A 25,772-nucleotide genomic window follows, 5' to 3' on the forward strand; every position below is an offset into this window, starting at 1 on the left:
TTTCAGTAGCTCCCCAGAGAGCAGAGGGCTCTGTGCCAGTGGCTGGAGATCTATTAAGTGTCTTCCTGTTCTGTGTCAAGGAAGGTCCCAGTTCCAGAGCCCTGTGTAGGTGCTGGGCTGGGGCCCATCTCCAGGGCCTGAATGGCAGAAAAAGCCCTTACAGCCCCATTTGCATCCCACCATCTGCCTTTACAGAAAGAACTGGGCTGTGAACTACAGAGAAAGATCTGGGCACAAGGCCAGGTTCTTGTCTCTGCAATAAGTTTCTCTGGCACGGTTCAGTTTGGCCCATACGTGGTCCTTCAGCCAGATTTCCAGAGAAGGTCTAGCCAAAAACAGTTTCACCTCCTCCCTTTAGTGAAAGCAGAAGAGGAGATGGATTGTGTGGGGCCAGTTGGAAGAGCTGGAAGTGGGCCAGGATGGAGAGGAGATTCAGGGACTGCACTTGCTCTTGGGTGTAGCAGAGCAGATGTGTATTGTGGCTGGTGGAGAAGGTGAGATGGATTTAATGCGGATGTTGTCAGAAGGATGCTGTTTCTGTCCTGAGATCTCCCCAAACCCCTCCCACTAATTCAATATTGGCCTGTCCCATGGAGGCCTCTGGGAAGGGCTAGTTGGTCACCAACCCCAGAGACTCTTCGGGCTTGTCTGAACTGCTGCAGATGTCCTGGAACTGGGGTCCACTTGTGCAGCTGGCCATCGCCATCTCCTGACACCATCTCCTGGCTGTGCCGGTTTGAACTCAGGATACACCACTAAAAGCTGGTACCTCTCAGGAGCCTCCTAGACAGCATCAGTCAGCCCCAGATGTCTCAGCATCAGTCAGACCCAGCTGTTACCAAGGAACTCTGTGCTCATACTATGTGCAGCAGCAAGAGGATCTTGACGGCCTTGCTCCAAGCCTTGTGATCCAAATGGCACTTGGTTGTTTGTGTGCAAATAGCTTGAAAGGCTCTGAGCCAGGCAAGATCACCGCCAGCTACAATGACATCATGGAGTTGTGTGACCTGCTCTTCAGTTCTGCTGCTCCTCTTTCCTGTGCACATCTGGGCAGGGCTTAGCTAACAGCCATGCTGGCAGAGAGGGGGAAGCAGTTTAATCCAAAAGCAGGTTCCAGGTGATGTAGGGCTTTATAAGCCAAAGCCAACATCTTCAAAGCATTCCCATTGCCTGCACCCTAGGCTCTGATGCCCTCTAGGACAGTGCTTCTCAACCTTTGTTGTACCAGGCCCCATTTGTAAACATTGATGGCCAGTAAATAGTTTAAGTAGAAGACAGCCCCCTGGCCCTGCCCAGACCTGCTGCTCCCCACCCCCAGGATGCAGCCCAACAGTGTGTGGGGCAGGGGATGGGTGTGTGGGGCAGCTGGGGCATGTACCCTCTCAGATCTGTGCACCTACAGTAGTCAAGGGGCTGCAGCCTGGTTGGGCCAGAACGGGCAGGAGCTGCCTCTGCTGCCCAGCAGGTGGGACCCAGCATGGGAGAGAGGAACAGGGTGATGAGACTCATTGCTGCCACCAGGACCTTCATGCCAATCATGCCACCAGCAGTGTGAGGAGTAGTGGATGCAGGAGGCAGGGCATGTTGCCCTCACCTACTCCTGCTGCCAGCCACTTGTGCGCCCATCCATGGCCCTACCCCACGCCATTGCCCGGCTACTGCTGCAGCTCCCCTCAGGCCAGCCTCACTGACCCCCACCCCACTTCCCCTCCGGGGTAGAGCCAAGACCTGAGGGGAGTGGCAGTGGTGGCTGAGCCATGGGGATGGGGTAGAGCTGCAGCACAGCACGTGAGCAGCTGGCAGTGGGAGGAGGTGAGTGCACCCCCCTCCCCTGTCCGTTACTTCTCATAGTGCTGGCAGCCCGGCTGGTGTGGGGGTCCTGGCAGTGGTGGGAGAGGTGGCAGCAATAAGTCTTGTCACTGCGCTTCGCCTTCCTGTGCCGGGTCCTGGCACTGGGCTCCAGAGGCAGCTCCTGCCCGTGCCAGTCTGACCAGGCTGCAACCCCATGCCCACTGTGGGCACACAAATCAGAGGGGGCAAATACCCTCCCATGTGTCACCTGTGTCCCCCACCCCCTCCAATGCTTTGTCTATCTCCCCCACCCCCGCCCCATAGATTTACCTGTGGGGAACTGCAGGAGCTGCTCTCCATGCTGCCTGGCTGCCATGTGCAGGTGTGCTTGTACACATGCATGTGGTGCCCCCCTGCCTGATCACCCTCCTCTTTCTCCCCCCAGCCCCAAGCAGCCCCTTGCAGGCTGAATCTCTGGCAGCCTGCAAAGGGAAACTTGTCATTTCCCATGGGTTTCTCCTTTAAAGGAGAATCCATTTTTTAAGTTTGTTCGTGACTCTTTCTTATATTCTTGCAACCCACTTTTGGGTCACAGCCCATGGGTTGAGAAATGCGGCTCTAGAAGCACTCACAGGCAGCTTCCCATAGAATTCCCACCTCTGTGTCAAGCCCTGAGCCAGCTATGGGCAGCATCCAAAACAGAGACCTCTGTGCTAGTCCCTTTTGCCAGGGCAGAGCTCAGGATTCTGAATGTGGAAGTGGTAAAGGCCAGAACCACCTGAGCCTCGAATTAAGGTCAGCTCCAAAGCTCTTTGACATGAATAAAAAGAGTCCCATCAACCTCAGTGGGCTTTAACTCAAACCCTTAATGCATCTTGAAGGGACCACAAGGTCACAGTGTAGAAGAAAATCTTTTCCCCACTTCTGTTGTCAGGCTTGTTTGAGGTCCTTATGCTCTCAGCACAATGATCTTGCTTGCGCAAAGTGAGATATTCTGGCCATATAGAAGTTGGGAATGCAAATCACTGAACACATCAGCACAATGTGCTCTGATTCAACCCCGAGACTGTGATAGAAATTGCTGGGTGAACCTCTCCAGTCTGTGAGGTGGAGCAGCTTAGCTCAAATGGGCTTCTCAGTCTTGCCTTCTGCTCTTAGTATTTGGGCAGGTGTTCCTCCATGTGTATAAAAACAAGAATCCTGAAAGGATGTTTTGTCTGAACTCGTGCATAAGAACTTACGCCACATCATTTGGGTCTGCGGATCTCAAAGAGCCCATGAAGTATTTCATGAGCACAAGTATCACTCCACCTGTGAGATAGGGTATACTGTCATCCCTGTTTCACAGGTGGAAAGAATACAGCACTTTTGAGGTGGCTAATTTGGGAAAGGACCCAAGAGCCCTATCTCTTTATGTTCTCTGCTCTCACTACAAAGCCACATGCCTGCAAAACATGGGCTGGGTCTCAGTAGCATGTGCGGCACTGAGCAAAGTCACTCCCTAGCAGATGCCTGGATCCTGACTTGTTCACTCCTGACCTCTCAGGGTCCCACCATGTTGTTTCATCTGCCATGCTTTGCAGTTATAATTGGACAGGGAGGTTGCCCCTAGAGGGCAGAGGGTTTTGTTTCGGGCCTGAGCCTTGTCCTTCACAGGCTCTGGGGCCCCCAGCCCTGGCCTCCCCCTTTGCGGGTTCTGGGCTTTCAACCCATCTTTGCTATCTGACACCATAGTCCTTCTGCTAACAGCAGCACTTGCCCTCTTTGGAGGGTCTAGGACCTGGGGTGCCCCTGGCACCTTTCTTGGTAACATCGTCCTCCCCTACAACTACAACCAGTTCTCTGGTCTATCAACACAAAGAGAAACGTGAGCATCTGCTCCCAAACAAAAGGTTCCCCTAACCCTGGGTCAACACCATGGTGACAACAAGCTATAGCACCAGGCCCAAAATACTTATCCCCACTGCCTGGTCATGCAGGGGCTTCCTTGCAGCTTCCCTGCTGTCTGAAGTCCTTTCTTTTTGGGCAGTCAGGGCCCTCTCCTCCTACAGCCCCACTCCTGGCAGGCTGCAGGGCCAGACTGACCCCCTTGACTCAGGCCTGGGCTTATATTCCTTTCTCTCGCCTGACCCACTACTTCTGCCCCAGGCCTGCCAGTCACTGGCCACACAGTGCTGGCTGCACTTGGGGTGGGCCATTTTATTAAAGGGCCCTCTGCCTCATCAGTTTGTCCAGAAGGCTGGAGCCGGCCAGCTGAACCCTGGCTCCTTCTCTCTTCAGTGGTAAGGCAGGGGCCCCATTACAGTCTCTTGTGAAATAACTAAAAAAACAAAAACCTAAAGCATCATTCTGTGTTGGCTGGATGCCTGGTGATACTAGGAAATGATCATCATGCATGTAACTCTATCCGGAAAGCAATCACACATATTGAAGGCATTAGTTGGAAACATCTGCCCATGAATCCTGGCTCCCCAAGCCCCCAGCACTGTGTGGTGACAGGAGGACGGGGAGCTTAAGAGTAGACTGAGAAAATTCCCCCCAGGTCAGATGCAAGACAGACCTGAAAGTGAATTCCTAGAGCAGCCACATCCACCAAGAGATCAGAGGGGCCTTCTCTGTAGCATCAAAATGGAAAAGAGAGACAGGGGTGGAAGGAGAGACTGTATTGAATGGGGAGAAGGGGAACAGTGACAGTGATTACGCTGTGATGTTGGTGAGTTTCCCAAGGGGGATCTTGTAAATGAATCACTGCATATTCACTGATTCTCATCTCCCTGCCATTGAGAAACCTCAGGAAGAACCCCACACCACATTTGGTATTGTTTGATACAAACTTCAAATTTGAAAACTATGGAAGGGACTGTCACTCAAGAATTGGGCTGTCCAGTCACACCTGCAGATGTTCAGCAAACTGATGACTCACCGCAATTCTATTGTCTTGTGAGACAGACAGATGCCTACTACTGCTGGTGAAATGAATCGGAGTTTTGCAATGAAGGAGGCTGGTATGTGTAGGAACTGGAAAGTGACTAGAGTTTAGCCAGAGCTGACTGTAAGGGAAAGGATGGCTTTGCATTTAAGACAGTTAAACATCACTCAGAACAGCAGACTTCTGTCCCTTCCTCCCCTGCAGTTTAGGTGATGATGGGAAGTCATTTCAAGCACTTTTCTTGGAGCTCTGGAGAGACAGGCCAGGGGACAAGGCACCTGACCTGGCATGTCCATAGTATGTCTGACTCTGTAAGTTTTGGTTGCTTGCAAGATGTGTAGATAAATAGCTCTTCATTTGAGAAATGACCCAGTCAATAAGACATAGATGGAGACAATCAGTTTTAGTGATGACCCAACTTCTACGTAGGCTGATTGTTAACAGTAAAAGTCCTTTGTCCAGGTCCTACATACTTTATTACACAGATCTGCAGTAGCGCAATCCCACAACCTCCAACCACCTTCTTACAGGAGAGAGAACATGTCAGTTACTAATGTAGCTGAAATTTGCCAATTGCCAAAAATCCAGCAAAGATTTTGAAAAACTTTTGGTAACAAAGCTCCAACTGTGACCGAAAGTGAGTTTTCACGGCAAAGAGAACTGCCATCTAGTCATGCAATAAAACTGCTAAGGCAATAAAACTGCTAAGGTGTTGTCTGAACCATCTGAGTTAGAATCCTCACCCTGCATCATTGTTAACCTTCCATCACTGCCCTGCTGTGCATCCGCAGCAGGCAGATCATGGAATGACTGAGTTTAATCAGAGCAGGACTTGCAGCATAATGTGTATGTGCTCACACTTTTTGATGCAATACTGGCACTCTTAGATGAGCCCATGCTCCAAGCTTGTTTTGCACTGATGGCTTTTGATGATGGGCTAGCAAAAAGGAGCTGCTGGTGGGAGGGTCACAGGAAGCAGAGTAAAGCCTGCCCTGGGTTCTATGCAAAACCTCCCTTGGACACCACTCCCAAGAAGGAAGGGGGCTACTATCTCCAGGGCTTAAGGCCTGAGGGTCCATCCTCAGCTTTTGGATGCTTCCTGAATCTCTCCCATGATCAGCATGAGAGCTTCACCTTGTATCAAACCATGTACGGAATACTCTAAACAGATGTATCTGGACATTAGCACCAAGGCCAGCCTGGCAACTCATTACCCTCCCAAACAGGGTCCCAGGCACAGCTGTATACATCCAGCTCCAAGGCAGGTCATGGTTTTGACTCTAACATGGAGCATCAAGTGGAATTTTAAGGTAGTCAGCTGAAAGGGAAATTGCTCCCTCTACTTATGCCAGTACTTATACAAGGGAAAAGTTTAGGAGGTGGGCACCCTACAGTCTCCTTTCCCCCAGAGAAATGCAGCAGGAAGTAGTTGTAAAGTTTTAAAGGGCAGGAGATGAGACTATGGACACTGACACACATTTAGTTAATGACACCACGGGAGCTGATCCCGAATCCCAACAATTGCACCTCCTGCCATGCCCCATCATACCCTAATTGTGCCCTTTTTACTTGCCAGGGTTCATGATCCAAGACTCCCCCAGTACCAGCAAGTTGAAAGCCAGATACCCACAAGTCTGGGACTGGGCTGGAGCTGATAACCAGCTGCTTGTTGGTCCTGGGGCTGGATCTGACATACATTCAATTTAAGGTGCCATACAAACCAGCCAGAAAATGTTCTACACCTTTATGGCTGGTTTACCATTTTATGGCTCCTTAAACTGGATGCATGTGTAACATCCTTGCCATTTATGCCACTATCAACATGTGTCATATAAGAGGTAGTTCTAGCAGAGGGAAGTTTTGCTAGGCTTCAGTCCAATAGAGTAGCAAGATAGTCATGGCTGGTGCACAGTGGAGGCAGAGGTGCTGATCAGGTCCTGGGGAAGGCTCTCGCGTGCTTCCTGCATCCGTCGCCGTGCCTTCTGGAATGCCTCTGCAACAGAGCAACCAAGACTGGGTTCAGCACCTATGGAAGCATGCTAGCTAAGATAGCCAGATGGGATAGCCCCTCCTCAAGACAGACTAACACCATCTCTTTCTCTGTCTGGATGGGGAGAGTTCACGGGCTATGACTAACTTTACCCTCAGTGAAGCACGAGACCACAGCTCTCTCTTCATCCTCCTCCCTCACAACCAATTTTGGCTCCATGCTGCAGTACCCCATGATAGCTGCATATTATGTTATGTCAGAGCTAAGGGGTACTTCTGCTCCAATTTCCACTGCATGAGACATAGAACAGCAAGGCTCTTCTCTGAAGTCAGTGCCTGCCTGTATCTTAGCTGATCAGGCTGATCATTCACTGACTTTGCTAGCTCAGCAAAGGCTTTACCCTAGTGGAAACTCTGTTGAGCTACTCACAGGGAACTGATGTTTCATGCAACTGTTTACCCTCTGTCCTTCTGCGTTCAGTCAAAAAATCTCTGCAGGGAGGAAAGCCAGAGGGGCCTTCTACACAATAATTTTTTTTCTGAAACACCCCAATCTCTCCTCCACTTCTTCTGAAGTAAGCAAAGTGAACCAGAGGTTCCCCATTTGGCCAAGACAAAGAAAGAACTCACCGAGGACAGTGTAGAGAGAGTTCTGCTGGCTGAAGCCTCCCAACCGGTCCAGCACACTCTGCATGCGCGTCCTCTGAGCACTGGACTCTAAGAAGGCCCTGCATGGAAGCAGAGAACTGGGTTATGTCTGGAACCACCAGCACACAAACTGGGGGAAGATGTGGCACCACTTACTTGGATTGTTGCAAGCAGTGAAGCCGGAAAGTGACACTCCCTGTTGTCTCTGTGCGGAAGCCAAAGCGGCTCAGACGCTCTCCCTGTGGGTATAAGACAAATTAAAGCAGTCCTGCCTGCAGCTGGCGAAGCCAAGTTGACCCCCAGGGAAAGGGATCCCTTTCAAGAGGATATGGGCAGCACTGGTGCATGGAGTCTCCCTGTTCCGAAGCAGTTCAGAAGCTTGGATGCCAGCTTCCCAGAAGGTACTGAGAAGTGCAGACATAGCTTTCAGCTGCGCTAAGGACAGGGCTCTTTGGGGAGCTGACAGTGTAGCGGGGGGAAAGGTTAAACTCTACTCTTCTCTTCAAAGCATAATCCCAACCCATACAAGAGAAGGGATCATACTTGCCCTTATACAGATATAAAGGAATTTAGTGCTGCTGTGAACAGTGCTGGACCAATCACCACGCTTGAGAAAGCAGGCCAAGGCCAGGAGTGGTACTACAAGCCTCACATAAACAGGAACTCCTGGCAGGACCCGTTGCTCAGCCATGTTGATCCACCTGTCCTTTGGTCCATGTTCAGGCTATCCAGAAGGGGACCAGTTCTCGGGATGGGTTCAAGAAAGCTCCCATGGCTGGGACCTCAGCTCATCCCTGCATGAATTTGGCCCAGGTTGCCTTCAGTGGCTTCCCATGGAAGGAACAGAATCTGTAGCCCACTATGAGGGAGCAAAACAACCCCTGAGGTGAATCTTGCCTTGAAGGTTGTTGGCACCCTGACATAAGTCATGTCCTCCAGTTCAGGGGAACCACCAATGAAAAACCTCTTCAGCTCAGAGACTGTCCCCAGCTCCACAGGTCGCCAGGTGGGGACTGTCAGGGTGTGGAACCCTGTACCAGGACAAGAAGGAAAGCAAACAGGTAATTCCATATTCTCACAGAGAAATACACGGGAAGATGGCCAGATCCTTCCCTGCCCTGGACTGGATGAAAATAGACTGTGTGACAGACCTCATCCTCCCCTACAAACACACTCCCTGAACACCTAGCAGACCTACCCCACTTAGATACATCTAATAATAGAGCAACCGAATGCATTTAATAATCCAAGCCCTTAAATATCACACTTTGCATTCTTCCCTGAGCAGAATTACATTTACATAATGCTCTGCATTTCTGTAGCACTTTCCATCTACAAGACTCAAAGCTCTTGGCAAACAGCTTCTCCAACCTTTGTGGGTAGAGAAGGATTACTTCTACCCAAGGGTGGATCCAGAGAGGATGCACTGGCGTGGCTGCACCCACTTTTCTGACCACATAGCAGGAGCTGCAGCCGGGGACTTTTTTAAATCCCCAAAATAGGTAAGAATTCCCTGCTTTCCCTCCATGCTCAGAAGCATGTCCCTGCCTGCTGCTGCTGCTGCTGTCTCCACTGTCCCAAGGGCAAGGGGAGCTCCTGTCCCATTCCAGTCAGGCTGTGCAGGGGTTGGGCTCAGTCTGAAACAGTGACAGCAGTGGATGAAGGGGGTTCCCTTCCCAGCATGGTCCCCCTGTATGTTTCCCTCCAACCTGGGAACAGACATGGGGAGGGGGAACCCACCTGCTCACTGCTGCTGGGCCCAGGACCCTTTTTACCCTCCTGGAGTGGATCTGGAGCTCCCCTTCCTCTGGGGACAGCAGATACAGCACCAGTGGCAGGTGGGGGGCAGAGGGAGGGAAGGTGGGCCGGAAGAAAGGCGAGGAGAGGGGACATGAGTAGGGAGGCAAAGGGAGAATTCTTACCTGTTTTGGAGGCTTAAATAAGTCCCCAGTGGCTGCTCCCGTGGCACTATCTGCCAGCCCTGGGAAGTTCAGGGGGTGAGAGAGTGGGGCTGGGAGCAGGGCTTGCAGCTACTCTTGCAGTAAAATCCTGGATTTACTTTTGCTCCTATCTTATGGAAGGGCGAGGTAATGGCATAAAATGCCAGCATATGGTTGTTGAATGCTACCTGATGGAAACAGGGAAGGAGTAAAGCCAGCAATGTTTGTTGTCTCCTACCAACAACACTGAATACTGCATGACACAAACCCAGTTTTTCCTCAGTGCTTCATTTAGGGCAAATTATCATTTGCCTCAGCATGCAGTGATGGAACTCTCTTTCCAGAACCAGATAATCAGTTGAGTCCTATGCTTGTGAAGGAGAATTTCCAGACAGTGGCACCTAACATTCCAGCCACTTGACATACTGTCCATTTGGGAGACTTTACCTGGAGCTGATGGCAGTATTACAGAGCCGTAGCCTTCAACACGGTACCTCTGCCAGAAATCCAGCGATAGAACCTCAAAGTAGAGCACAGGCCACTGTGGGAGAGAGCCTGAAAGGAGATAAAAATGATAAGAATCCTAAACAAGCCTCACTAGGGTCACCTGGTTATGGAGAACAGGCTTCCTAAGTACTAGGGGGATTTCTCATGCCAATGTTTCCCTGGGGTTTGACTATTTGCTACATATATTACATCCAAACAGTGACAGCGAAAACATTTGCTGGATGGGATGGAAAACTCTGCCCTTTGCTTCCCTTGCTCCATAGGGAGAACCCCTGTGAAGGGCTATTGCGTGTCAGGCCGTGTGGTGCCTATATCGCAATACACTGGCAAGGAAGTTTAGACAAAGATGCCCTTGGGCAACAAGGAATCTCACCTTCTGATTCATCTTCTTGTGTAAAAAACATCTCCAGGGTGAATGGGTACGAGAAGTAAGCCACCTCATCCTAGGAAAGAGGAACAGGGCAGAAATCAGTCAATCACCTACATTGTGCAGCACATGTCAAGAGCAGCCCAGGGTGGGGATGGGACAAGTCAATGGTGCCCTGGCCATGATCAGTCCCACAAAGAATACATGATCTCCTTAACCTTGGAAGTCCCCAAGAAGATGCCAGGAATGAGAACTGCACCCTACTGAGTACATGAATCCCACGGCATTACTCCGCTCAGGAAGCCAGCACGAGCACACTGAGCTCCTTGTAGGAGTAGCAGTGTCAGAAGCCCATCACACTACGTGACTTCACTATCATAGAGTCCTGGTTTTGCCTCTTACCCTGCCTAGTTCCTTGGTAGCACATGTCTGTGTCACCCCGGAGAGCTGCTGGAATGCTGGGCTCGACCAATCTGGCAACAGAAGAACAGACCATGAGCAAGAAGACTAGTGCTGTAGGAAAAAAGCATGAGGCAGGACTCAGCCTGTGGCAATTTGGGCTGTTCTAGAGCAGCCTGCAGCATAGTCAGGGGAGAGTGTGAGGCCCCTGACACTTACCACATGGTGAGCTCCCCCAGAGACTGCATTGCCCTTTTGCTGCACCCAGCTACTACTTTAGGGAGAACCCTGAGACTGGGTACTATGGGATCAACAACACTTGGACTTACCTAAATGTTATTTGACAATCAAACATAGACAATGGCTGTACCACCAGAGACAGAGAGAGAGAAAGAAACCAACAGAAGGCTAATGGCGATCAGGAGAGGTCCCAGATGATTGGAAAAGGGCAAATATAGTGCCTATCATTAAAGAAAGGGAAAAAGGAGGATCCAGGGAACTACAGACCAGTCAGCTTCACTTCTGTCCCTGAAAAAATCATGGAGCAAATCCTCAAGGAATCCATTTCTAAGCACTTGGAGGAGAAGAAGGTGATTAGGAACAGTCAGCGTGGATTCACCAAGTGCAAGACATGCCTGACCAACCTGATTGCCTTCTATGACAAGGTGACTAGCTCTGTCAATGTGGAGAGACCAATGAATGTAATATACCTTGATTTTAGCAAGGCTAAAACAACGTTCTCGCAGGCAGGTTAAGGAAGTACAGGCTGAATGAACGGACTGTCAGGTGGATAGAAAACTGGTTGGAGCATCGGGCTCAGAGAGTAGTAATCAATGACTCAATGTCTAGTTGGCAGCCGGTATCAAGTGGAGTGCCCCAAGGGTTGTTCCTGGGGCCAGTCTTGTTCAATATTTTCATCAACAATCGGGAAGATGGCATAGAGTGCATCCTCATCAAGTTTGCAGATGACACCAAGCTGGGGGAAGTAGTAGATACACTGGAGGGTAGGGCTAGGATTCAGTGTGACCTAGACAAATTGGAGGATTGGGCCAAAAGGAATCTCATAAAGTTCAACAAGGAAAATGCAAAGTCCTGTACTTTGGATGGAACAAGTACTATACCGGGGGGGCTGACTGACTGGGCAGCAGCTCTGCAGAAAAGGACCTGGGGGTTACAGAGGACAATAAACTGAATATGAGCCAGCAGTGTGTCCTTGTTGCCAAGAAGGTTAACAGCATTGCATTGCAGGCTGCATTGATAGGTGTGTTGCCACCAGGTGAAAGGAAGTGATTATTCCCCTCTATTCTGCACTGGTGAGGCCACATCTGGAGTACTGTGTCCAGTTTTGGGCCCCCCACTACAGAAAAGATGCAGACAAACTGGACAGAGTCCAGCAGAGGGCAACAAAATGGTGAGGGGGATGATCTAGTTGGGGATGGTCCTGCTTTGAGCAGGGGGTTGGACTAGATGACGTCCTCAGGTCCCTTCCAACTCTAACTTTCTATGATTCTGTGACCCCTACGCTATAACCCCAGACAAAAGGAGCAAGAACTACTAATGAGATTAACGACTAATGAGATTAACCAATGAAACTGACATCTAAGAATTTAAAATAGGGGCAGCTGGGCTCAGAGCCTGACAAATAACAAAGCAGTACAAGTGCATGTATCAAGGCCAGCAGGGTCTTCCATAGTGTGATGCACCACAACGCCGAAGAACATCTTGCACCTGGGAATCAGAGTCACATAGCCATGCAAAAACCAGGAAGGAGCACACCAAAGCCATGCCAGCTGGATTAGTGTTAGTGTAGTGCATATGAAAATGAAACACCAGGCAGTGTGAACCACTATACAGCCCACTTGTTTATGTCAAGCCATGCAATATCATACTTTTAGCTCTGGAATAGAATCTTAGTACCAGCCAAGATGGCAGCCATCAAATGAATTTTTTCTTGCTTTTGAAAAATGCTAATCTAATGGATCCTGCCACCTGATTGATTTCCTATGGCCTGTGACATGCCTGGGACTTTGACTCAAGGACTAGATCACAGATACTCACGAGCAGGCAGTTCCAAGAAGAAATGAACGTAGAGATTGTCATATTCATATCCTTGGGCTGAAACTGAAAGGAAAGGACTATAAAAATGGGGTCTCCTAATCACACTCCAAACTCCCTCATGCCACTGTATTGTCTGGGAGATGCAGTCCCATTGCTAAGGGGTTCCAAAAACTTCTCAGTGAGAAAAAGAAATTACTGCAACTGGTGAGCATAAAGCAGGCTCTTCATAGCAACTGGACAAAATTCCCTAAGGGAGTTTCCTTGAATGGCTAAAATTCTTTTCCCCACAACATCACCCAGGCTACAGAGGCTTCCAGCCAAATTCATCTCCTTGCTGTGGTCTCCATTACTGCCCTATCTTGGCTCCTGGCACATCTGCAATTAGCCAGAAGTGATGGGAGGTGTTAGGAGTGAATCACTCAACATCCTTCAGTGCTTCTGACCTAGTCTGGACTGGAAACCCAAACTCCCCTGACTTTTCCTCAGTGCAGGGGTCCAAAAAGCAGCATGCCAGCTTCTATCACCCATCCGAAACAGGCACTCACCTATCTCTCCATTCACAAAGAGTCGGAGTGTACCAGGGAGCGTCTGAGGGTGAGAGAGAGAAACAGCTCAATGACAACTGATTGATCCTTGTGCATCCCCCTCTCAAGAGGGCCCTCCATTAACAGCACCTGGTCACTGCAGGACATTTCAATTACTTATGCTAGGAACCCTAACTCTTTGATTAGCTCTCTGCTGGTGAAAGGAGAGAAGACGCCCAAGGGCAAACATCCCAACTTCTCACATGATCCAGTTCAAGCTGTCCAGAACTGAATAATTCTTCCCCACACTCTTCAGATAGGCCCAATCCCCACAAGGTGAAAGATCACCATACTCTGATAATCAGGCTCCTTGCAACATTTCAGATGGTGCCCCTAAAACTAGTAATCTGTGAGAACTTGGGGTGCATCAATAAAGATTTTTTGGACCAATGCTGATGGCCAATTATTAACAAGCCATATCGGCTGATACCAATTCAATTGCCAATATGCAGCCCGGTAGCTTGGAGAGCAGTGTTGGGCTAGTAAGTCTGTTGGGGTGAAGTTGTGGGGGGAGGGAAGAGGAATGGTGGGGGCAGATGAAGGCCCCCGCAGTGAGGGAGGGAGTGGAGATGGCCCCATAGCCCCCCTCTCAGCACTGGCACTGCCTGCCACAAGCACAGCCCTGGCCCAACTGTCCGTCCGTCCCCCCCTCCCCGCTTGCCGGAAAGAGCCCAGCGCTGCCCCCAGCCCACAGCAGCAGCCCACCCTCGCCTCGCACACAGATCTGGGGGACATATGCCCCCCATGCTTCCCCTGGGGGCGCGCATAGCAGTGGGAGTCAGCCCCACGCCACGCTTCCCAGATGAACTGCTTGTGGCTCCACCCCACGCCCTGCCCTGCCCCAGCTGGGCAGCCCCTGCTCCTACCCCAGCCCTATCCCCAACCCCAGCCCTACTCCCTCCCTCGCTGAGCACTCATAGTGCTCTGGTGTGGTGCCAGAGAACTGGAAAAGGGCCAATGTGGTTCCCATTTTTTAAAAAGGGAGGAAGGAGGACCCAGGAAACTATAGGCCAGTTAGTTTTACCTCGATCCTGGGTAAGCTTTTTGAGAGAATTATCTTGGCGCTTGTCCGCGTGGGACCAGCAGGGGAGATTATGCTTAGGGGCAACCAACATGGGTTCATTAGAGGCAGGTCCTGTCAGACCAACCTGGTGGTCTTCTATGACCAGGTCACAAAATCCTTAGATGCAGGAGTAGCAGTGGACGTAGTCTTTCTGGACTTTAGGAAGGCCTTCGACACTGTCTCTCACCCCATTCTCATTAAAAAACTTGGGGACTGTGGCATTAACATCTACACAGTCAATTGGGTCACTAACTGGCTGAAGGGCCGCACCCAGAGAATAGTGGTGGACGGGTCCTATTCGACCTGGAGGGATGTGGGCAGTGGGGTTCCCCAGGGCTTGGTCCTCAGGCCTGCACTGTTCAACATCTTCATCAGCAACTTGGATGAGGGGGTAAAATGCACCCTGTTCAAATTCACAGATGACACTAAGATGTGGGGGGAAGTGGGCATGCTAGAAGGGAGGAATAGGCTGCAATCGGACCTAGACAGGTTACAGGGGTGGGCGGATGAGAACAGGATGGATTTCAACACTGACAAGTCCAAGGTACTGCACCTGGGGAGGAAGAACCAGCAGCATACCTAGAGGCTGGGGAACTCCCTTCTTGTTAGTGCAGAGGCAGAAAAGGATCTTGGAGTCATTACTGATGCCAAAATGAACGTGGGCCGACAGTGTGGGGACGTGGTCAGGAAGGCCAACCGTACCCTGTCATGCATCCACAGATGCATCTCAAGCAGGTCCAAGTAGGTGATCCTCCCACACTATGCAACACTGGTCAGGCCGCAGTTGGAGCACTGCATCCAGTTCTGGGTGCCACACTTCAGGAGGGATGTGGAAAACACAGAGAGGGTCCAAAGGAGGGCCACTCGCATGATCAGGGGGCAGCAGGGCAGGCCCTACGAGGAGAGGCTAAGGGACCTGAACCTGTTCAGCCTCCACAAGAGAAGGCTGAAGGGGGATCTAATGGCTGTTTATAAACTAGTCAGGGGGGACCAGCAGGCATTGGGGGGAGTCCCTGTTCCCCCAGCACTACCAGGAGTGACTAGAAATAACAGTCACAAGCTGGCAGAGGGTAAATTCAGACTAGACATCAGGAGGCGCTACTTCACTGTCAGGGCAGCTAGGATCTGGAACCAACTTCCAAGAGAAGTGGTGCTGGCTCCTACCCTCGGGGTCTTTAAAAGGAGGCTAGACGAACACCTTGCCAGGGTCTTTTGACCCTAGTACTCTTTCCTGCCATGGCAGGGGGTCAGACTTGATGATCTGCTCATGTCCCTTCCAACCCTACCAACTATGAAGCTATGAAACTATGAAGGGGCCTGGATCTGCCCCCTCCATGTCCTCTCTCTCCCCCATTCCCTTTCCCCCCCCCCAACAGACTTACTAACTGGTTGCTGCTCTCCAAGCTGCCTGGCTGCACTCCTGGCCACGTGCATACTGCAGCTGTACACATGCACGTGGCATTTATCAGCGGCATTATTGGCCACATTAGCCAAAAAAACCTGATTGACGATAATGTCAATTTTCATTTAAATCGGTGCCGATACAATATGGACTGATATATCGGTGCACCTCTAATGGAAACCATGATCCTCTCTCTCCCTAGATGGTTCCCGCTGAAGCTTAAGTGTAACACAGCTTTGGAAGAGGTTTCCCAAAGCACAGGAAACACCTTGTTTACACTTAGCTCAAAAACCTGTCACCCCATTGGATCAAAAACCAAGCAGGAGAGATTCTAAACATCAGTGATTTTCTGAGCAATACATGTGAGGCTAAAACAAGGGCTTGAACAAAACATGTACTCTAGCTGAGTGGTATGCAGGTCTGAATGATATACAGGATTAAACAGCATGCAGATATCCAAAATATCACAAAATTATTTGTTAATGTTTCAAGTACTGAGGACTCCACACCATTGATATATATTACTCACCATCTCAAATTCTGAGCCAACAAGACCACTAAGATACTCCTTGTGACGACTATACAACTGAAAAAAACAAGAGTAAATCAGAAAAAGTACCTGCAAGCCATTGTACAGCAACCATTGCAATTTCCAGACGCATTACAGCAAACAATCCCAAACTAGGAGATGCATGAGGAACACAGCCCCAAACCACAGGGACACAGATAAAGAGAAGTGGTACCTGCACTGCAGGAGTGGCAATAAAAAGATGAAGTTTGAGTACACTGAGAAGGAGGAAGTGAACTACATCAAGCAATATCTTTGGAGACCTAGGAACTCAGCTGAAGAGGGGATGGACACATGGACATCTCAACTTTCCAATGAAAAAAGTGCTGGCAGCACTGGAATCCCTTCAGTAGTGACTCCTGGATTGCAGTCTCAGCACTACCACATAAGGCATCAAATATGCGGTCAAACAGCCTGATAGATTATTAGGCAGTCTTCAAAGTAGTTTGGGGAAAAGGTGAAGAACAGTGATGGTTTAACACAAATGGCCTAGTATGTACTTCCACAATAATCCAGGACAAGGTAGGCTCAAAATGAAAAAATCACATGCTCAAACATTTCCATAGATATACACAGAGCATAGATGTTCTGTGCAAACAGAGGGAGTGATCTAGAGCTTGCTTCAGACAGGATGAAGCAGGAGGATAAGCTCAGCAAGGGAAGTGGCTGGAGAAGGAAGAAGAAAGAGCTAGAAAAGGTCTTTTCAGTTCCGCTAATTGAAGGAACATCTCTAAATCCATCTCTCTGGAAAGGACTCTCTATTTCAGAAAAATACTACTCTCTACTATTTCATAACATGGAGTCTTTAGTTTTCTTGGTGTGTTACGGAGCCTCCTGATTACCAGGTGTGCAGGGAGGTAGCAGATAGATCAACTAGGATATGCTAGGAGAGAGTTATGCTGTAAGAATTTCTTGGGAGGCATAAAGGAGTACTGTAACAGCAGTTTTATGCTAGATATGAGCTCTGACTAGTTTGTATTACTGGTTGATTTTAATTATGCAAGGAGCCTAGAGTCTGAAATAGATGACAGTAACAGCACATGCAAAAATTTGAGAGACATAAACCACAAGTCTAGAATGAATAACAGCCCAGGAGAGAAATATTAGAGAGGTGAACCTCTGAACTGAGAGAGAAAGGGACAAGGAGGGACAGGTTCCCCTAATGCAGGGGTGGGCAAAATATGGCCCACAGGCTGTATCCAACCTGACAGTTGATCCTAATCAGGCTGCCACTGCCAGAAGCCTGAGGAGGGAGGACTGTGCTCTGGGCTGCTCTGCTGCAGCTGGGGCTGGGCCAGGCTGAGCTGACTCCTCCGTCCCCCTTCCCTCCCACACCTGACTTCCTGTTGGCGCTGCAGTTGCAGTCTTGGTACTGTGGCTGCTGGCAGCTGGGCCCACACGGGACGGGGTGTGATGCAGCACAATAAATAGCCATCATGCCTACCTGTCACAATAAGCCATTGCCACTGTGGCACAGTTAGTCCATACCAGTCATGGGCTTGGCTTGGGGCAGCCGCCCCCAACTTTCCCAGTGCAGCACAGTGGTGGCAGTGGCTCACTGCGGTGAGCAGGACAGCTACTCAGCACAATGCACTGCACCCTGTCCTGTGCGGGTCCCGCTGCCAGGACTGCACAGAGCCAACAGGAAGTCAGGCTGGGGGGGATAGATGCAGTGGAGCAGTGGAGTCTGCATGCTGCCCAGCCTGGCCCCAGCTGCAGCAGAATGGAGTGGTGCAGGATGCAGCCCTTCCTCTTCAGGCTTCTGGCAGTGAGCGGCAGGCCAGATAGGATCAACTGACCTCCCCCCTGGCCCTCAACATCTCACCAAAACTTTTTAAGTGGTCCTTCAGCCAAAATAATTGCTCACCCCTGCCCTAATGAGAATACTTCTGTTATCAAGAAGACAGCTATAAAATGAGAAGTTTGATGCTGAAGCTCTTTCAGCTAAGATACAAGGAATGAACAACAGTCACTACGGTAGGTATCTGCTACAGAAGCTCAGGACTGAAAGAAAACTTAAATACTACAGGAGACTTTAGTCATGAGTGATTTTAGCTACTCATATTGTAGTGGAGAAACCACAAAACCACACCAGGAAAAGCCGAACTCCCAAGGTCAAATTAGAGCTGGAACACAGACCAGCTGTTTGATTTCCAGACTGGGCAAGCAGGGTTTATTCATTCTCAGTGCCATGCTAACTAGCGCTGCACTTCTCTTCACTCAGTTTCCCTGTATCAGATTAAAGGAGAACCAAGTCTGGACAGCAACAAATAGATCTCTTTTGCATACAGAAAAATCATTCCAGGTCCTGTCTCAATCTGTGTCATATGAACCAAATACCCAACAGTCTTTAGGCAAAGCAGGTCCTTACATCTTTGAACACGCGCTGCTCCCGTTCCTCTTCCTCTTGCTTCACCTGGGGTGAGGCATTCTCAATGGTGTATTTCCACAGCTCTCGCTTCTCACCATCCAGCTCAATCCTGCACAGCCCCAAAATGCAATGAACAAGACTTAGAATAGACAAGGAACAGATCCAGTGCCAACAACAGGTGTGCCAACCCCAACATAGTCCCAGAAGCAGCCGTAACCCTAACATACACCCACCCATGAGGGCCTACCCAGCAGCAGGGGCTCATTAAGAAAACCATCAGGATATATATGTCTGTGCCCTTGTCACTCAAGGATCAAAACTTCCCCTTTTCAAGGGAAAGGGGGAAGCTCTCTCTCAGGACTCCCCAAGAGGCAGCCTTATTCAGTCTGTCTCCTGAGAGACAGCGCTAGTGTGTCTTCACAAAGGGCTTAAAGACCCTGGCTCTTCTCAGCCCCTGGCTTCTGTGATCTGTAGCACTCACGCCTATTGGAGCTCCTTCTTATCAGTCAGCTCCTGGGAAGAAGAGAGAGTGTTTTCTTCTTTTTAAGATGGATATCAGAGTGCCGAATGTCCCATAGCACCACAGACTCTGCTCCAAAACAAATGGTATTTATTGTGCCATTCCAGTTCCCTTTGTCCTCACTTGGACTATTCCTTTACTCTTGGTCCACCCTGGGACCTTATCCCAGTCCACTCTAGACCTTCTTTCCCACCTGGCTGTCTCAGAGCCTGGCTCATTCAGCCACACTTGCAGCAAACCAGTTACAAAACTATAGCCTTAACCTGGGGACAACCTCACTCAATACAACGGAACATTATGTCATGGGAAACCAAACTCAGAGTAGTCTCCGAGACCTGCTGTCAGGTCTAGACTGCCACATGCCCCTGGAGTGAAAATGGCATATGTCCTACTTAAGTAACTATTTACAAGAACTATTTACAGGAGAGGAAGACCAAATAAGCCTGCTTCTTGTGGGAGTCCCAAGGAAGAGCTTTCCCCTTCCCCTTGAAAAGGGACATAATGCCCTATATGACAGCACTCCATATAAATACATCTTTCTTACCTACCTGGGTAGTGAGCTGCCTATTCAAGAGCCTCAACAAACAGGCACAATGACAAGATGACACCAGGCAGAACCATGATATTATCCTGCAGGCATCTCAGATCATGCTTCCTAGCAAAGTGTTAAGTTGCAGGATCTCCGAACTAGACACCCCCTTTCACAGTATGAAAGGTGACCCATGAAAAGTAATTTCAGTCCCTCATCATGCAGTTAGTCCTGCCCAGCTCACCTGTAAGCACCTTTGGTGCCTGTGAAATCTGGCTTCACTGTGATCACCCCATTGCTGTCCACCTTGATTGTGCAAAGAACATGTTCATACTCCCTGTGGCCAAGCCTGGGACAGAAACCAAGAAACAGCAATGGAGTCTGAATAGAGCCAGCAGACCTTTGGAATGACAGCTCACGTGTGTACATAGGGCAGAGGGGGTTCAGACTTATCTGTATCCCTACTCATTAGAAAGATGGGAGGAGGAGGGGAGGAAAACATGTACAATGCCTCCCACAGAGATAACAAGTAGGAGAAAACAACAGCTGGTATTGTTGAAGCTCTTGGGAGTCCCTCGATCCCCTTCTGCCAACTTGTGTAAGGGGTGGGAGCTTTGATAAAGAGGGGAAGAATAGAGGTTCACATCCAGCAAACCAACTCACTCTGAGCATTTCCTTACTTTCCATATGCTCCCAAGTCTGCCATAATATACATGGTCTGAACAGGGGTGTTGATGACATGGTTATTCTTAATAAATTCTTCCGAGGGCTCCCAGGTGATGATTCGTGACTTCAGAGTGCTCCCCTCCCTGCCAAGGATACCACAGAATGCTATTATCCACACTCGCCAAGCCACTCTATAAAACACATCATGACACCAGTACAAACTACCTGAGTACAGACAACAGTGTACATGGTGAGATGCACACCCTGGGATCCCAGCACGAGAAGCCACAGCACCAGGCTCTGGATGGAGAAGCCATACCCAGATGGGCACCAGTGCTGGAATCCACTCTCAGTTTGTTCTGAGTCATTCTTTATACTCACATAGGCCTGCGGTCCTGTCTTCTCCTCCTCACATTGGCCATCCTTTCTGCCAGATGTGATGTCACCTCATAGTCTGAGTTGGTCATTTTCTGACAGTGCTAGAAGAGAAGGCAGGAAGTGAGACTGTTATTCCTACACAGGAACAGGCTCTCTTTCCCATGAGAAAGGCAGAACCATTTAATGCCAGAAGATTTGCCCTTCTCCCTTCTGAGCTCCAAAGGCCATAGCAAGAACGCAGGCAATTACATGTAAATACAGACACACACGCATGCTCCTCTCAGCTGCTCTAGGGCACAGAAAGCCTGAAAAGCCTTGGATCTCCCCTGTGAACAGCCCAGCACAGAAAATAGCCCAGCTGTCAGGTGACTGCAGATTTCATCCTCCATTCTTTTAACTTGGCACATTTGAAGCTCTACCTTGCTAAGTCATCCACCATTTTGACAGCTTCCTCTTGGCTTTCATTGTGCAGCTCTCAGAAAGAGGCAGAATTGGGGCAGTAGGTGGGAGTACCTTGCAGAAGCAGTGCATTCTACTGCCCTAAAAAGCTGTCCTCTCAGAGTCCTTGGGTTCAGTTGATGCAGGACCTGGCCATGTTGAGAGAGATGACTGGCGGCAACAAATTAGGCATGATTAACAACAGATACCTCCTCCAGGTTGGTGAATCGGTCATGGTCTGTGTAGGTGAAGATGCGGTAGTTTTTCCGGCCTCCTGTCTTCTCCAGCTTCAGGATCTCCTGGTGATACTGCCGATCCAGGGGAGACTGACAGGCTGACTCATTTTGATACAGATCCACCTCAAACTAGGAATGGCACAGTAAAAACAGAGATTTTGGCATAACATGGATAGCAGAGATTAGAACCAGGAAAAGCCTCACGGCTGAGATTTTTTAAAGAAGCCACAGCGAGTTAAGTGCCTTTGTAAAGCCCAGTTTTTAGCCCGGGGTGGACAATTATTTGGGCTAGAGAACCACTAAATGAATTTCAGTGAGCTGTTGAGGGCTGCATGAGCACCTATGTGCACATGCACACACACACACACACACACACACACACACACACACACACGAGCTCCCCAAAGCCAGGCCAAGTCTGGCACCAGAATAGCAGCAAGAGTGGGAGCATGAGCCCACCTGGGGCAGTAGCATCTTATCTCGGCTCCTCCATGCTCTCTGCCCCTGTGCTGCCCAGCTTGGCTGCCAGCAGGTAGCAAGGGGCCTAAGATCCAAGCTGTGCAAGGGGCAGGGCTGTGGCATTTGCAGCCCCACAGAGCCCAGCTGCAAGGGGGTGGGGAACGCCCCCAACTCTTAGTCTTCCCTCTCCCCCCTCCCCGGCTCGCTGTGCAAACCCCAGCTTGGAGGAAGCCAGGACGGAGACTCAGTTCCCCCCCTCGCCTACTCCCCCAACTGCGCAGGCCTCTGGTGTTACAGGAGACACTGAGCAGAAGCAGCCCTGCCCACACAACACCATGGGATTGGACTCCATCTCCTAGCTGCCATGCAGTGCCAGGCAGGTGGGGCTGCTTCAGCCCAGCATCCCCTGTCACATCAGCAGAAGCCAGAGACCCCCACCCCACCTGTGGGCCCGCCAATTGATTCATTGATTCTATCTGGCCCATAGACAGGGGACAGCTCCGGCTCTGGCCTCTGATGGTGCCACAGGCCAGACAGAATCAATTGGCAGACCAGATACAGGCCATACTGTATTTTTCCCACCCCTGTTTTAGCCCTACCCTTAGTTCTTTAGGTCTCAACTAGGCCATTCCCCAAGGCTTGAGGTACTCTTGCACTGACATCACCCACAGGGTTCCAAGGTGCTTCTAGGTATGGCCCATTTTCTTCTCACAATACCGCTGCCTGAAAGTGACTTGAGCCACTTTTACAGGTAGGGGAACTTGGGCACAAAGAGGAAGCATGGCTCACCTGAAGTCACACAGAGTTATTGGGACAGATAGAAACAAAACTCTTGGTATCTTTTAACTTGCATTTCTGACCTTTAGCCCAACCACACATTCATTCTTACAAAGGCCATCATGTGATTTCATTTTAAGCAGGTTTCAAGCAACAGGATCTTCACTTCTCTCCTGGGGAGGCAATTCCACAAAATGATAAACCCCTCTGCTGCATGGAAGTGGTGTTCTGTATTCATCTTCCATTTTGTCTGTTGTAGTTTGATCCTGTCATTTCTAATTATTACTGCATTAACTTGTGGCCTGATCCTGGAGACAGATGTCAATACATTTACTCATGCAGGGAGTTCCATTCCTTCTGATGGAATTACTTGGCTGAATAAAGCTGCTCAAATACATGCATGCAGGACTGAGCTAAGGTTGATTTAGTGCTTTAGTGGCTGTAATCAAATGAAGTACACAGATTCTTTGTAGTATTAAATTGGATAGCTCCATCAAAAAAATGGTGAAAATTTAGGTCACAGCCATGTTTCAACTGGAGACAAAAAGCCCCTATCTATAGGAGAACAATATTTGTGAAAAAAAGGCTGATGCATTACCATTTGGTCAACATCTAAGGAAGTTTCATAGAAACTAACTATGCAAAAATTAAGATGGCCAATTCTTGTGAGAGTAAGAAGGAAACATTAAGGCCGTGCTTTACACACAGATTCAGACCTCCGCCCTGAAAATATTTCACAGAAATCAAGCTGTACTTTTGTTGTTTACACACACACACACACACACACACACACACACACTGGGAGAAAATATTATTGAAAAGCCTCCGAGAAGTACATCAGAAACCAGTTCTGCTTGCTCCTGTTCTCTAATTTAGTACTGACCATACAAGAGATCAGAGAGTAGCCACCCCTTCTAAACTGCAGCAGCACGACTGGGAGTCACAGGAACCTCTATTCCTCTTCACCATTTGAAGAAGATGCCAGAGGCTCCTGCTGGCAAGTTCCTCCCACTCTTCCACTGGCTCACCTGACTGAAGAGTTTCTCCTGCCATCCAATCACTGCCTCTTCTTCCTCATCATCAAGACAGCTACCTAGAAGATAAGAGGTGTCAGACCACTGTTTCATATCTCACTTGACCCTCTGACCCTGCTTCAGAACTGTGAGCAAAGAGAGCCCTTTGAACATTTCTTCTCCATTCTGTTTGGTTTTACGGGCAGCGTCTGGAACTCACAAGGTAGCCACACTGCCACATTTTGAATTCCCAAAGCACTTATACCTAGAGAACAAGATGCTTACATTCAGATCCAAGCAAGGCTTCTGGTGCTTCTCTCTATGGTGGCATGGGAAGAGTACTCGCAGCTGAAGCCCCGCCAACCACCAAAGCCTCATGTCCGCAGGCTGAATTCAATGGCTCTGCAGGCCCGATTCAGCCTGCAAGTCATAGGTTGCCAACCCCTGATCTAGACAAATTACCAGGCTGGACACTTTTCTGTATATTTTCCAGCTCTAATACCACATTAAAGAAACTACAAATGCATTAAGTCCTTATCATATCATTTTTACATGTAAGTGGTTGTAGCCGCCACCGGCATGTTAGGTGATAGTAAACAGAGTGGACTAAATGCAAGGGAAAGTGTCCAATGGAGGATTAAGACATGGTCCATACTATAGAGGTACTTGGGAACCCTTGACAAATATGCCAAGGAATTTGCTTTTCCCTGTGGACATCATTTGCTTTCTGTGGGTCTCTGAGTTTAGAAATAAAACTAGACGACAGGGAGGAATTGCTTGTTTTCATTTGCAGGAAAGAAAAAGAGCCCCATGAGTTGAACAGTCCTATGTCTAACAGTAAGTACACAACACCCTCGTTAACACAACTGCTTTTCCTCGTGAAGACATCCCCAAAGAGACAGCCCCTTAGGCTGGTTGCACTTGCATCACCCTGGCTTGAAAGACTTCAGTTTGAATCTCAAACCCACCTATTGCTCCAGAGGAACCCAAGAGAGGCAAGACCTGCCTTAGTTGGGAGGAAACATTTGATGGCCTGGGGAGGGGGAAACCTTTTCAGGCTGCAAGCCAGACCGACCCAGTTCAGGTCAGAGGTGGGCTTGTGCACCGTGGGCAGGCGTGAGGATCCAGCTGCTGTCACTAGTGCTTTCTGCAGCAGCTAGGCCGGGAAAGCACCCACCACTGCTGCTTTTCTCTGTGGTCTGTAGCTGGTGCTCATCCCCATGACAGCATGGGAAAACTTACCTGGCAGCGGAAACACCATGTATCCGGGTCCAAGAAGGCAGTTTTCCTTAAGCCCTCCCAGGGATAACTGTTCTTCTGGCGCGGTTTAGTACCCACCGAGGTGTTGGGGCTTAATGCCTATTTTATGGAAATGGGAGACTCCTCCCCAGCTTGCTCCTGTCACCACATGGTTGAAGGCAAGCGAAACTTGGGGGCATCCAAACCCCAAGCCTCCAGGCTGATGCCCGCCAAAAGACATGGGAAGGATCTAAAGCCCCGGCAGGTGGAGGATGTTCGCTGGTTGTAGGGCCACATATGGTTCGGGTCCGACTCATGGATTTGGACGTGATTTGGCTCGGAACACAACAATTAAAAAAAAAAAAAAAAAAAGACAGCAGGGGAAAACAGCTGCTGAAGGGCCCACCGCTGCGGGGGAACGCGCTGTGAGCAGAGGGGGAAACAGCAGTGGCAGCGCCAGGTGTTTTCCTTGTGCAGTCCCTGGGAAAAGCGGCAGGAGCAGCTGAGTCCTAACATCCCCCCCAAACCGGGTCAATCTGGCTGCTGAAACCTGGCTCCTAACATCTGCCCAGCACTGACCCAGTGTGGGGGGGAGAAGCTGCTGCAGCACCACATCCATGGCCGGGACCCAGCCTGCAGGCCACAGGTTGCTGAGCCGGGTGTCACCGCACTGCTGAACTGCCAGGGGCAAAAGCAGACGTGCGGACAAGCCGGCGGAGGCCCCGCTCAGCCCGGAGAGGCCCCGGGGGTTGCAGGGCGCCAGGCCCTGAGGCTCCCGGGGAGCCGTGGCTCTGAGGAGGTCTCTGCAGGGGGAGGGGGGAAGGGGGGGCGACGCCACCTACTTGCCGCGGTGCTGGGGGTGGCCGGGCCCAGGAGCTGCTTCCCCGGCGGGCTGGCGGAG

At 49.9% G+C, this 25,772-nt stretch overlaps 1 protein-coding gene across 1 annotated transcript; it reads right to left on the bottom strand.

Annotated features, from left to right (window-relative positions):
- Positions 1-5,112: 5,112 nt before the first annotated feature.
- On the bottom strand, positions 5,113-25,759 carry MKS1 (Meckel syndrome, type 1). The gene is made up of 16 exons (XM_025211383.1): positions 25,714-25,759; positions 23,648-23,712; positions 20,713-20,810; positions 20,346-20,474; positions 19,910-20,014; positions 18,617-18,725; positions 16,207-16,263; positions 13,174-13,216; positions 12,629-12,691; positions 10,574-10,644; positions 10,178-10,247; positions 9,745-9,852; positions 8,255-8,388; positions 7,514-7,596; positions 7,340-7,437; positions 5,113-6,713 (listed from the first exon to the last, which is right to left on the bottom strand). Exons 3-16 carry the CDS (start codon positions 20,796-20,798, stop codon positions 6,616-6,618), a joined length of 1,254 nt encoding a protein of 417 aa, XP_025067168.1. The 5' UTR covers positions 20,799-20,810; positions 23,648-23,712; positions 25,714-25,759; the 3' UTR covers positions 5,113-6,615.
- Positions 25,760-25,772: the final 13 nt, after the last annotated feature.

The sequence above is a fragment of the Alligator sinensis genome, unplaced genomic scaffold (assembly GCF_000455745.1).
Source record: "Alligator sinensis unplaced genomic scaffold, ASM45574v1 scaffold773_1, whole genome shotgun sequence".
Classification (NCBI taxonomy): Eukaryota; Metazoa; Chordata; order Crocodylia; family Alligatoridae; genus Alligator; species Alligator sinensis.